The sequence below is a fragment of the Engraulis encrasicolus genome, chromosome 9, assembly GCF_034702125.1.
Source record: "Engraulis encrasicolus isolate BLACKSEA-1 chromosome 9, IST_EnEncr_1.0, whole genome shotgun sequence".
In the NCBI taxonomy this organism is placed as follows: domain Eukaryota; kingdom Metazoa; phylum Chordata; class Actinopteri; order Clupeiformes; family Engraulidae; genus Engraulis; species Engraulis encrasicolus.
In genome coordinates this window covers 38,460,920-38,475,075 of record NC_085865.1, presented here as the reverse complement: position 1 = coordinate 38,475,075, position 14,156 = coordinate 38,460,920, and the positions used below count along the sequence as shown (strand labels likewise).

Below are 14,156 nucleotides of genomic sequence, written 5' to 3'. Positions count from 1 at the left end.
GCCGGAAGAGGTCTCGAATTCTCTCGACCCGTCTACCCATCATGCTTTAAACAGTTTAGCATCTTCACAAATCAATCTATTTGAAACATTCTCTGACAGACATTAACTAAATATGCCTAAAATGAACGTCAGGATTTCACTTAAAACACAATACTATAATTATAATGTTTGCTTGTAGAGATTCTGCTGCCCCTGTATTATGGAAAGGATTAGACTTCACTGCCCACCGTGATGTATTTCAAACAGGATGGGTATATAAGTCTGACGATCTTCCAAATTCACTTGAGTCACGCCCAATAGCTACAGTAAGCGTGTAAGATTTAGAACTTTCCTCGCTGATCGTATTACTGTAGCGCACGAAGACGGCCATGGGTGCGCATGTAGGCGAGTGCATTTATGAGAAAAATACACCTAACCCCAAAAAAATTCTAACAAAAGGTTTCTCAGTGGTTTACAGTACTATCAGATGTACTTAACAACATACTAAAAATCTGCCAAAATCTGACTTCAGGAAAGGCCTCATTTTCAAGATGGCCGCCGCAGGGCCCTTAAATTGACTCTGGCCTTAAAATTGCATTCAAATGACCAGGAATAGTGGTGTTTGATGCATGTTTCAACCTTGTAATGTTGTATTTAGACTATGTCCTTGATATATATATGATTATTAGTGCAGTTTGCAGTTAAAAATCAATTTACAACTGTATGGTACTGTAATATTAGACAAATTTGGCCTAGCGGTTAGGCTAAATACCGCTAACCTCTTCTTTGTGTGCATTTTAGGTTTTTTATTTCAATTATGATTTTTTTTTTACATTAATATTACATGTTTTGCATTTGCATGTTTTAAAATATATTTATTTTATTTTGTCACTGATGATCAATGGTAAAAAGCAAGGAATCCATACGAAGGATTTAAAATTTCACTTTTCACTGTGTCCAGTATGGATAGACAAGAGATGACTGTGGCCATAAAATGACATTGAAATGACCAGGAATATGGACCATGTAATGTTGTTAGAATATTTCCCTGATATTGTGAATGGTTATAAATGCATTTTGATTTTGTTTTGATTGATGGCAGCCTACTGTGATATTAGCCAGATCTGCTCTGGCATACTGTATGTAGGCTAAGTACTGTTATCCTGTTTGTTTGTGATTATTTTCACTTTACTTAAAAAAAATATCTGTATGTTTTTACATTTTATTTATTTATTATATATATATTTATTTATGTATTTATACTGTATGTAGGCCCGATGACTGTAGCCTTATAAAGACCTTGAAATGACCAGGAAAGGTGATGGTTCATATTTGTTTTGACCAAGTAAAATTGAAATAACATTTTGGGGATTAACTTAGAATTATCCACATCATACGGATCCCAATAATATTAAACTCTGACCTCTTCAGTTGTGCTGAAGAATTTGAATTTGGAACAAAATGTGTTCATTTTTTAATTTAAATATAATACAACATCAAACAGGAAATTCATCCATGACTTCCATTGTGACTCTGGCCAAGCTGAAGTGTGAGCCATGTTCTTAATGGTGTCTGTCACAACCAAAACAGACTGCTCACTACAGACATTGAGTAATTGTCAAGCAAAGTGCATTGCGTTTCCAAAATTTGGGCAGTGCTGAAATGGCACAGATGAGCAGCTTGACCAGATTGACTTGATCTTGAAATATTGTGCAGCATCATAGTAACTGCAAAATCATAGTAGCTGACTAAACATGATGCCTGAACATGATTCCACATCCTGCTGAAATGAATGTGACCTGTGGCCATCATTATGAAGTACTTTGAATTGCTAGTTATGTCATACTTCCAGTGAAAGGCACTCAAGCTATGATGCTACCAATGCACGTATAACTCTTTGGCAAGAATCTGCTTCATCTTCCAGTTAAGTCTGTAGGACTTGGATACAAGCAAGAGAAGGCCCGGCTGGTTTTAGAGTGGATGGAGCCAGGGATCACAAAGTAAAAGGAGCTGCTGTAGCTATCCAAACGGCGCAAGTGGAGTGGCCTTGCAAGATGTCCAACCAATAAATTACCCTATGGATGCAGTACTCCCACCGGGTCCATGCCCCTTGCTTGCCCTGGGATACAGGCAGAGCAGGAGCACCACCTTGTCAAGACTGAGTCACTGTTTGCACAATCATGCTCAGCCTTCTGCTTTTCACCCTACTAATAAATGACTGGACGTCAACCTACAGTACCACTCCAATCTTGTTAAGTTCACAGACGATCAAGAGGGACAAGGCACAGTACAGGAAAGAGGTAGACCATTTGAGCAGCACAAAGATGAGATTTGGGTTTGGCCTGATTATCATTCAAATCTCTTCAAGACTTGGTCTGACCAAGAGCATAACGATCAATATTTCCCAAACGGCATGGTCGACCCACCCCCTTGGTTTGCTAATGGTTGCATGCTTCCCAACAACCGGGAGGAGTGCCCGGTTTTTCCGGAGCTCAGAAATGATATGTGTATTGCTCTTGGCCTGACTAGAAGCAATGCTGAAGGTGTTGCGTCATCAGGAGGGCATGGCCTGGCTAGGTTTGGACATCAATGATGACCTATTCTGGACCAACACGGCATGTCAAGAAGTGTCTCAACTTCCTGAACAGTCGAGGCAAATGCTTCGCCATCATGACCACATTTCTAAGATAAACCATTAAATGCAAACAAGATCATTTGTGCATCTGTCCCTGCACAACACACTGGAGACAATTGATATTGTAGAGATGGTTCATGGATTTCTTCCAGAATCCATGTGATATGAGGTTCTAAGCTGCAATCCTATGGCAGGCATGCCCTTCAGGAGACAAGGAGAATGAATGGAGTTGAAAGGAAATTCACGCCTATTTAGGAAATTGTACTTGATCCCACTTTTTTGCATTGGTGGCACAGGGTATGATTTAGCTTGGTTACCATTGTGATGGAGTGACCATCACTAGGGTTGTGAGTGTGTTCTGACTGTCACACCAACGGGCTTGGCTCTTTGGTGTAGCGGTCATGGCCCCAGTTTACTACCCCAGAAGGTCTGGGTTCGATTCTCGGCTGGGCAACTCTACTCCCCTTCGCCACAACCATATTGAATGGGTTTGGATACACCACCCACAAAGTGATCACAATAGTGATGCAAGCCACTCCACAAGCTTCTCTTCTGGCACCACCAGAGTCTCAAACAGACTGTAAGGATGCTGAGTTCTTCTCTTTACCCAACAGGCTGCCAGAAAAATCTGCATCTTTCCAAAGAACAATTGCACTCAGACCCACCAGAAAAGACTTTTCCCACATACAACTGTACTATGTATGCATGTTGTTCTAAACAAATACATAATAAACTGTCTTGTGCTCACAATATAGGGCAGTCATGGGTGAGCGGTTAGGGCGTCAGACTTGCATCCCAGAGGTTGCCGGTTCGACTCCCGACCCGCCAGGTTGGTGGGGGGAGTAATCAACCAGTGCTCTCCCCCATCCTCCTCCATGACTGAGGTACCCTGAGCATGGTACCGTCCCACCGCACTGCTCCCCATGGGGCGCCACTGAGGGCTGCCCCCTTGCATGGGTGAGGTATAAATGCAATTTCGTTGTGTGCAGTGTGCAGTGTTCACTTGTGTGCTGTGGAGTGCTGTGTCACAATGACAATGGGAGTTGGAGTTTCCCAATGGGCTTTCACTTTTCGCTTTCAATATCTTGTTTTTTACTGGTGCTAATACCTGATCTGACTACTGTGCGCGTATGTACAATTTTATTCATTTATTTATGGTTACTGTAATGTTTTGGTATTTTGTGGCTGTGTACTTAGGATAGGTTAAGATAAGTTAAGATGTATTATTGGTTGTGCCTGTGCAAATAGATGTTATAATGTCATGCACTTTTAATGTTTGTCATGTCTTGTCTACACGGGAGGCAGTGAAAAGTGACATTTTGAATCCTTCGTATGGATTCCTTGCTTTTTACCATTGATCATCACTGTCAAAATAAAATAAATAAATATATTTTAAAACATGCACATACAAAACATGTATATTAATGTAAAAAATAATCATAATTGAAAAAAAAACACCTAAAATGCACACAAAGAATAGGTTAGCAGTATTTAGCCTAACCGCTAGGCCAAATTTGTCTAATATTACAGTACCATACAGTTGTAAATTGATTTTTAACAGCAAACTGCACTAATAACCATATACATATCAAGGACATAGTCTAATTACAACATTACAAGGTTGAAACATGCATCAAACACCACTATTCCTGGTCATTTGAATGCAATTTTAAGGCCAGAGTCAATTTAAGGGCCCTGTGGCGGCCATCTTGAAAATGAGGCCTTTCCTGAAGTCAGATTTTGGCAGATTTTTAGTATGTTGTTAAGTACATCAGATAGTACTGTAAACCACTGAGAAACCTTTTGTTAGAATTTTTTTGGGGTTAAGTCATAACTGCACCTGCCTAATGGGGTGCCCATATTTTCTGTGGGTGCCCACAGATTCTCGTGGGTGCCCGGGCCCTGGAGCACCCCCGAAGTCGGCGCCTATGATTACTACTAATATATATTCATGTAATTCCTCATTGAACAACTAAAATCCTGGTAGTTTGTAAACGTCTGTTAACATATTTTAAGTAATAAAGTAATTCTCAACAAAATACACATGCATTTGCAAATGTTTGTAAATGATTAAGAAACACTACTTAAAGGGGCTCCAGGTAGGATTAAAAGTTTAATTAATCATGGTCCCTAGTCATGCTGCTTATGCTTATGCTTATGCTTATGCTTATGCGAGTCATTAGTAAGTGAACGATGGCTCTCGCGACCACTTCCACAGTCCGCTGTCAGAAAGCCCCAAACAGCATTTTTTTCATGACTGTGTAGATTTTGAGACACGGGCACCGCACACACGACATCATCCTACATTATGCCCCTTTAAATATATGTGCCATATTGTGTGCGCAATTACTATATTTGACACTTAGTAACATGTAGGCTATTAATTCTTGATTAATTAGGAACAATTGATTTAGAAGTATTTGACATTGACTAGGAAATGTTATGTGAATGATATTTTTTTCACATTTGTAAAATGGAGTCAATGACTCCATCATGACTACACAAGTCACTGTTTAACATTTACAAGCATTTATTTTGCCTCAGCAAAAATGCTATGTAGGCTTCCATGTGGGTCATCGCCCGTTATTATTTGTTTTCTCCATAATGGTGTGCAACCCATCTAACTACAGTTAGGCTGTATTTGCCAATCTCAGTCTGCATACCAAAACGTACCTCAACATCTGTGGCTCTGACTTGCAAATGATCCATGACTCCAATGAATCCATCCGGAACTTTTTGCACCCCTTAATATAGGCTAGTGGAACCATAGCCCCTAATATAGAAACACCCAATAGGCTACTTCGTGTATCAGCAGGCTGGTATCTCCTCTCTTTGTGTCTACTCTCCACTTCCTTTTTCCCCTCCTGGCTTTGAGGCAGCACAAACAGAATCACATGTTTGCGTATGACACACGCAGAGACACACACACACACACACACACACACACACACACACACACACACACACACACACACACACACACACACACACACACACACACACACACACACAAACACTGAAGTCGACGCTGTCCTTGTGTTGAAACAGGATGGACATGTGTCTCTCAAGTGTGTGTGTGTGTGTGTGTGTGTGTGTGTGTGTGTGTGTGTGTGTGTGTGTGTGTGTGTGTGTGTGTGTGTGTGTGTGTGTGTGTGTTACTAACAGATGTCTCCACTGTTTGCTGCATGTCTTTGCCTGCAGCAGCTACAGTGTGCTGATAGTCTCAGTCTCAGTCTGCTGCTGGTGATTGACTACCAGGGGTGCACTTGCTCCATCTTGACAATAATATTTACAGTAAAATGTGGCGTTTGGGGTAACCGAAGCCTCCACACACCGGTCTGATCTTTTAGGAAAATCTCCGGCGTGACACTTGTCAAAGCAATTTTTGTTTCGATAATAACAATGGTGGCTTGCATCAAGGCCTCAGGCAACAATTGTATTGAAGACTCTGTAACACTTAACAATAGGTTTCACGTGTTAGCCTCTAATCAATTTTGCAGACGCATGTGGAAGACGGCAGCTGAGAGAGGTAGAGTGTGCCATATCTGATAACTCCAAATGTATCATGTCTGTGCTAGCTAATGGACTGGTTAGTCACTGGATGGAGTTGTATTGGTACAGAGACCACGGCCAAATTGTTCGAAAGCATTTTTATGCGCACTAGGAGCTTCATAGAAGGTTAAATCTTTGCCCGCTGGTCCACGCTTTAATGGAAAACGGTAAACAACTTTGCGCAGCACGCATGACCATTTCTCGAGGTTTCTCCTTTGACCAATTTCCCTCAGCCTGCACAAGATGCGATATGAATACAAAACACACATCTTACAACTCGCCACAAATGGTTAGGGATACTGGCTGGCATTTGAACCTTACAAAAAAGTGTTACTGTAAACTCGACCACATTTTGATTGTTTAAAAGAAGAGCTGAGATCGATTTTGAAGGAATATGTTGATGGCATGGATAGACAAATGGTAGCAAAAGCCATGGCTTCTGCAAATAAATCCAATGCCTCGCCATCCCAGACCTAGAAAATGGAGAATTGCAAAGCTGTGCAGAACTTCACACGTCTGGTGAGAGTCAGGCTAGTCAGTGTATTAGCATTTGACCTTCGCCCTCTCTGATTGCCAACAGAAGAACAGCCAGTTCATGCCCAATCACCTGTGTTTGTGATGACACAACGTTGAATATATGTACAGTATGCTTTTGGGTAACACTTTATTTTAGGGATACATCTATTAGCACTAATACATACAATGTTAATGCCTGCATAAGTACCTTGTAAGGCATGTACTAAGCAAATGCTAAGGCCTACTAGGTCCTTACTAAGGTTAAATTGGTAATAAATCCCTTATTGTGCATGAACAAGACATTTGTGAATACATGCCTAACAAATGTTTGATTTTGCTTTGTACATGCCTTACAAGTTACTTATACAGGAACATTGCATGTATTAGTGCTAATAGATGTATCCCTAAAATAAAGTGTTACCTGCTTTTGTATTGTGTGTGGTTTGTGTGTGTGTGTGTGTGTGTGTGTGTGTGTGTGTGTGTGTGTGTGTGTGTGTGTGTGTGTGTGTGTGTGTGTGTGTGTGTGTGTGTGTGTGTGTGTGTGTGTGTGTGTGTGTGTGTGCGACAGGGTGTTGCCTTGGGTCCAGTCACGTGTGACCTTTGGTCCCGTCACGTGTGTGTGTTTGTGTGTGTGTTAATAACAGGGTGCTGATATGCTGTTGATGAGTAATGGTAATTGAAGGATAAGCGGTAGTTGCTTGAGGATATGAAACAAAAGCGACAAGTGCAATTTGAACCTACATTTCAAACAAAGTTTAATAATCATTCTTGGTAACCACTGGTGAACCTTAATATATGATTGGTTGTCAGTCACTTGCGATGGAACATAGAGATTCCTATCTGCCTTCCTTAGGTCAATCAGTAGAAAAATAGATGAACACAGACACAAATCCACACACACACACACAAAGATATTATTGTACCGTATATAAACATGTTCAAATGTCTATTACAATGAAAATATATATGTATTGCAAATTTAACACAAGCTTTCCATGTGTCACCTGTGAGCAGGTCAAGGCTGTTTTGGTTTACCAAAGTCGGCAGATAAGCTCTCAACTTTGACGGAAGTTGCTTACAATTAAACTCTTTGGACAACATGACCTGGGTGAAAGACAATTTTAGGCATGCAAATAACAGTTCTTAGTTCCCTGTTTATAAACCCTGTTTATAGTCCACATCAGTGTTCCCCAACTAAACCTTTTTAGTCTTGTGTACCCGCAAGCCAGGGGTGGGAAACCTTTTTCATTCCAGGGGTCACTTTAAATTCCTCCAAGGGCCTTAAAAGTAATCCAAGGGACGTACTTTGAACACAAACCAGGATTTCCCCCTGCACTTTAGGCCTATATTGAAGGCAGCCACCTTTGAAACAGTTTGAAACCCCACCTTACACTCTGAAATATAACTTTATTGTATTGCAAAAGTAATATCTATGATTTATTTTCATATTTCATGTGATTAAATTAAATAAACGGCCTTCAAGACATAGGTTCCCCACCCCTGCCCTAAGCATTTTTGTCATACCCTGAGTTCACCCTCACTAGTGCTCTGTGCAGTATGCCTCTTCCTCTGATGTGACTATGCTCTTGTTAATGTTACATTTTCCCACCCATATCCCCTGCAGTGTGCTCGCATACCCTAACTTACAGTCAAGGTCGGATTAACGCACAGGCTAGATATGGCTGCAGCCTAAGGGCCCAACCTGCCAGGGGGCCCCTGATTGGCCAAAAGTAGCCTATGGGCCTCAGTCCATCTTAATCCGGGCCTCCTTACAGTGGTGTGCACAGACATTTTGGGGGGCAAGTGCTCAAGGTGGGGTGGAAGGGCTTTTTTTTTTTAGAACACATGAAACACTGTATATACACAGTTATTAAGTCATTCAATACCCCTGGTTGGGAATCACTGGCCTACATCCATGAAATTCTGACGTTACCTTATCAGTTGGGCACGGCACTTCTATATGCCACAAATGCAGGTCAACATCACCATAAAGAAAGAAATCAGGTCAACGCAACCGTTTACGACAGGGTTCTCAAATTACCAATGCAAACTACATCACGTGTAAAGGTTCAGTTAATGGCAATCACTGGTAAAAGTCAAAAATGAGTTTTGAAAGTCTCTGCTTTCATCTTCAATTGCACCTGCTTTGATGCATGAATTCTGCTTCTGTCAGGTGAAGAAAGGGATAGTCCTTAAAACTTGATAACAGGGTTTCCACAATTAAACATGGTGGTGGAAGCATCCTTCTGTGGCAGCCTCAGCCACATTAAACCTTGTTTGGGTGTACGGCACCATAAAAACAGAAGATTATGATAGAATGTGGAAGGCGACCATTCAAAAATATGCTCATAGAGGAAGCTAAGATCTTCACTGGATCTTTCAATAAGATAATAACCCAAAACTTTTACTAAAGGCTATGTATTGCAAATTTAACACAAGCTTTCCATGTGTCACCTGTGAGCAGGTCAAGGCTGTTTTGGTTTACCAAAGTCCGCAGATAAGCTCTCAATTTTGACGGAAGTTGCTTACAATTAAACTCTTTGGACAACATGACCTGGGTGAAAGACCATTTATGGCATGCAAATAACAGTTCTTAGTTCCCTGTTTATAAACCCTGTTTATAGTCCACATCAGTGTTCCCCAACTAAACCTTTTTAGTCTTGTGTACCCGCAAGCCAGGGGTGGGAAACCTTTTTCATTCCAGGGGTCACTTTAAATTCCTCCAAGGGCCTTAAAAGTAATCCAAGGGACGCATTTTGAACACAAACCAGGATTTCCCCCTGCACTTTAGGCCTATATTGAAGGCAGCCACCTTTGAAACAGTTTGAAACCCCACCTTACACTCTGAAATATAACTTTATTGTATTGCAAAAGTAATATCTATGATTTATTTTCATATTTCATGTGATTAAATTAAATAAACGGCCTTCAAGACATAGGTTCCCCACCCCTGCCCTAAGCATTTTTGTCATACCCTGAGTTCACCCTCACTAGAATTCTGTGCAGTATGCCTCTTCCTCTGATGTGACTATGCTCTTGTTAATGTTACATTTTCCCACCCATATCCCCTGCAGTGTGCTCGCATACCCTGACTTACAGTCAGGGTCGGATTAACGCACAGGCTAGATATGGCTGCAGCCTAGGAGCCCAACCTGCCAGGGGGGCCCTGATTGGCCAAAAGTGAAAAATTATGGCACTGTCTATGTAAATTTGTCATGAAATTTGCCTTCCGGGGGGGCCCACAGCAACCTGTAACCTAGGGGCCCCAGTCCATCTTAATCCGGGCCTGCTTACAGTGGTGTGCATTGACATTTTGGGGGGCAAGTGCTCAAGGTGGGGTGGAAGGGCATTTTTTTTTTGAACACAAGAAACACTGTGTATATACATAGTTATTGTTAAGTCATTCAATACCCCTGGTTGGGAATCACTGGCCTACATCCATGAAATTCTGACGTTACCTTATCAGTTGGGCACGGCACTTCTATATGCCACAAATGCAGGTCAACATCACCATAAAGAAAGAAATCAGGTCAACACAACCATTTACGACAGGGTTCTCAAATTACTAATGCAAACTACATCACGTGTAAAGGTTCAGTTAATGGCAATCACTGGTAAAAGACAAAAGAGTACACAGGAGGTGGTAACACAATTTGGCCCATTTCTGTGTTGTTAATTATTGCATGGGTCCCTCTATAAGTACTTGACAGTCTCCTCAGGGTTGATATGGGCACCATGGCTTCACTCAAACTGTGCTTTTCTGCTCTCCTAGCAACTTATCTGTTTACAGCTGTAGACCTTCAGACCGAGGACTCTCCACTTCTGAGCTGCCCTGCTCTAGCTGGCATTCCGGGCACACCAGGGCACAACGGCCTCCCTGGCAGAGATGGCAGAGATGGAAGAGATGGACACGACGGAGCTCCTGGTGCCAAGGGGGATAAAGGAGAGCCTGGTATGTGCCTGTGTGTAAGTGTGTGTGTGAGAGAGAGAGAGAGAGAGAGAGAGAGAGAGAGAGAGAGAGAGAGAAAGAAAGAGAGAGAGAGAGAGAGAGAGAGAGAGAGAGAGAGAGAGAGAGAGAGAGAGAGAGAGAGAGAGAGAGAGAGAATGTGTGTGTGCATGCATGTTTTTGTACTGCTTGTTCATATTGTACCCCATGGTGTGTGTATGTGTGTGTTGGTGCAAAGCACAACTGCATTCATGTGCATCATCATTTGTAAATCAATACACAATATACAGACAATTCTCTGCCTTTATAAACACACATTTCAATATCATTGGAAATGTTTGAGACACGTGCATGCTATTGAAATGCATACTACATGTATTGAAAACTGTTATAACAAATAGTTTGCATTTTGTGTGAGCAGTATTTGGATTTGTACATGGAGTTTTGGGGGAAACGCAGTACTTGTGTCTAAGAAATTTGGAAAAAAAAACCTGTAACTTCATCACTGCAGTCAGGCATTGCACTCTTTTGTCCACAGGAGCCGGAGCCCAAGGCCCTCCAGGAAAAATGGGTCCCACTGGGCCTGCTGGGCCATCGGGGCCAAAGGGAGACAGAGGCAACCCTGGAATAGCAGGTAAAATATAAATATATCATTAAGTATTTTATTTAATTATATACTATATACGTCTTTAAAACACGTTTAAATTATTTATACAGGACTATGGGAGAATGATACCATCATTACATCTCTGCAGTCTGAGGTGCTAAGCCTTAAAAGAAGTCTCTCCCAGCTAGAAACAGGTGAGATGGAATGCAACCAACACAAAAAATGATGTGTAACTTCACATCAGTCTGTCTGTCTGTATGCACATGTGCATTGTAGTCTTGTAATGTGTATTATACATTAAGAAGCTAGTGAAGACTCATCTTTTCCGAGAAAGCTTACCTGCTTAACACTCTAACATAATAACTAATTCTACGCACCTCGTAGCCTTAGTTTTTTTGCTTTCTTTCCTTAGTTTTTAGCTTCTTCACCTAAGCCACTCCTTTTAACATATTGTATGCACTTAAAGGGACACTCCACCCATTTGCATTAGGCTTTCCATTCCTAGACACCCAGTCATACTTTTGAATGGTCGTGCAACACTCTCTCAATTACCCCCGAGACAGGAGAAATCCATCTTCACCTCTTAACACTTCCTCCAACAATCACATAAAAATCATTGTAGGAGGAAGTGTAACCGCACAAATAGACCAGGCGCGATGCGATTCAAGTGACAAAGTGCAGCAGCAAGCGATACAAGCGATTGAAGAGACTAGAGTATGTCCGTACAGGCAGAAGGCAAAGCATTCAAGCATTCCCATTGGCTGTGGTCACTGACCTCTATACAGTCATTGGCGGTCACGGCTTGTCACCGAACCGAGTCATAGAAGAGAGGTGGATTTCTGTTGAGACTACAAGCCTTTTTCCCACCCTTTCAACCCCGTCCATGGGTTGGACCTAATGCGCTAACAGACCTATCACAGATCAGTGTGCCAGTGTTTTTGAAATCACTGGTATAGAGTCTCCAGTAAGTCACTGGCAGAGCTGCCTGGGTGTGGCCTGTGGAACTTGAGCATTGCAATGCATTATGGGGATTGTCGTCACAAATCCACAAACACTAAAAAGTGATTTTCTGCCTTTTCTCGGCCAAGAGGGCACCAAATTGGAAATGTATGCTACTATTCTACTACATATATGACCCACTTTCAATACATATTCATGTCTCCATCGGTGGAATGCCCCTTTAAATTGCTCTTTATGTATCTTATTATTTTATGCAACAACTTTTTACCATGTGTTGGACATTGCTGTCTGTGTTGCGAATGTACACTGCACGTAGAAGATGTCTTTGTTTATTATCTAAATTTTCTTTGTTACCCTGCTACATCTTCTTTTACCATGTGTTGGACAATGCTGTCAGTGTTGCAACTGCACACTGCGCCTAAATGTCTTTGTTTATTATCTACTTTTGGCCACTTTTTAATACATCTCATTTTTTTGCTACATCCTCTTTTATCTTATGTTGGACAATGCTGTCAGTGTTGCAACTGCAAATTGCGCGTAGACGCCTTACCCTGTTCCTGCTTAAATTTCTTCCTTGTAAGTCGCTTTGGTCAAAGGCGTCTGCTAAATGCTATGTAATGCAGTATGTAGACATTAAGTTCCTTCAGGTTCAATATAGTAACTCAAATACTCAACCAGGGTGATCAGACGGCCGCACCAAAGACAGGTGTGTTGACATGATATTTAGACCACCCATAACCTGATGGTCAGACCCATGGAGGTAGTATAAGAACTGTGTCTCAAATCACGCACTTATGCACTTCGAACACTGTTTTTCACTGCCTATGGCGCCCACGCTGAAAATTTCGGTAGAGCCAGTGCACTGAAAGTGCCAGGATGATCCCCTAACAATGGCGGAAAAATGCAGTGCTTGAATGATGGACACTGCACGCACTAAACGGCGGCCATGTTGACAATGACACGGAGGAAATGTTGCATTCAGTTCAATAGAAGAGTTTGGTAATTCTGTAAGTAATATTGATGGGACACCAACCTTTTCATGCCAACCAAAGTATTGCGTGATTGTTGTCCTTTGGATTGAAGGACATGTTAATACAAGCACCAGACACTGTGCATTGTAAACAGTAGCCAACTCATATTTTGGCGAGCTAATGCCATGCTCAGCCATCACTTCCAGCGAGGGCACAGTGCATAGTGCTCAAATTTTCCGACGACACTATGCACTAAAGACCTCAGTGCACTGTGTGCACTATGCACTGACTGTCAGTGCACTGACAAACGTGCATGATTTGAGACATAGCCCTGGAGAGAGTGAATAAGTCCCGCCTCCAGTCATTTCAATGGGAAATGCTAGGCTAGTGAATTCAGCCAAAATTGAACAAATTTTTCAGCTTCAAATGGAGTCGTTTCCGCCGCCAGTTTACTCAGCCAATTAAGTGCCTCCTTAATGACTGACTTACGATTGACCAGAAAGATATATGGAAGACGGGCATTGGATGCATGGAGGTGCCCAACCACACACCTGTATAGGTATGTGTGCCCAACACTAAACTTGCGCACCCACCAATCGCATCCACCCTCTTTGAGCTTTGAGCGTGCCTTGCTAATCGGCGAAGCTAATCAGCCAAATCCTGACCCCCTGGTCAGACCATTCCCAAAGGGAAAATGGCCAACAGGAAGACCAGAGCTACTCCATGAAAATGGTAGAGAGGTTTCCCCAAAGGCAATTATGTCACCAAGAATTAATAATAGTAATAATCCCTCTATCTCCCATTTGTATGTTGGATATGTTTTCATTATAAACTACAAAACAAATAGATTTTGTGAAAGCCCATGGGGAAACTCATTGTGATTGTCATTGTGACACAGCGCACAAGCTAACGCTTCACGCAATGAAATTGCATTTATGCCTCACCCGTGCAAAGGGGCAGCCCTCAATGGCCTCCCAAAGAAGAAGTGCG

At 41.9% G+C, this 14,156-nt stretch overlaps 1 protein-coding gene across 1 annotated transcript in view; it reads left to right on the top strand.

Moving 5' to 3' along the window:
• Positions 1 to 14,156, top strand: part of LOC134455278 (mannose-binding protein C-like) — an 83,828-nt gene that overhangs the window by 68,906 nt on the left and 766 nt on the right. The window contains exons 3-5 of the mRNA XM_063206298.1: positions 10,473 to 10,634; positions 11,167 to 11,262; positions 11,346 to 11,429. Of these exons, the coding sequence (XP_063062368.1) occupies positions 10,473 to 10,634; positions 11,167 to 11,262; positions 11,346 to 11,429 (342 nt within the window). The remainder of the gene's footprint in view (positions 1 to 10,472; positions 10,635 to 11,166; positions 11,263 to 11,345; positions 11,430 to 14,156) is intronic.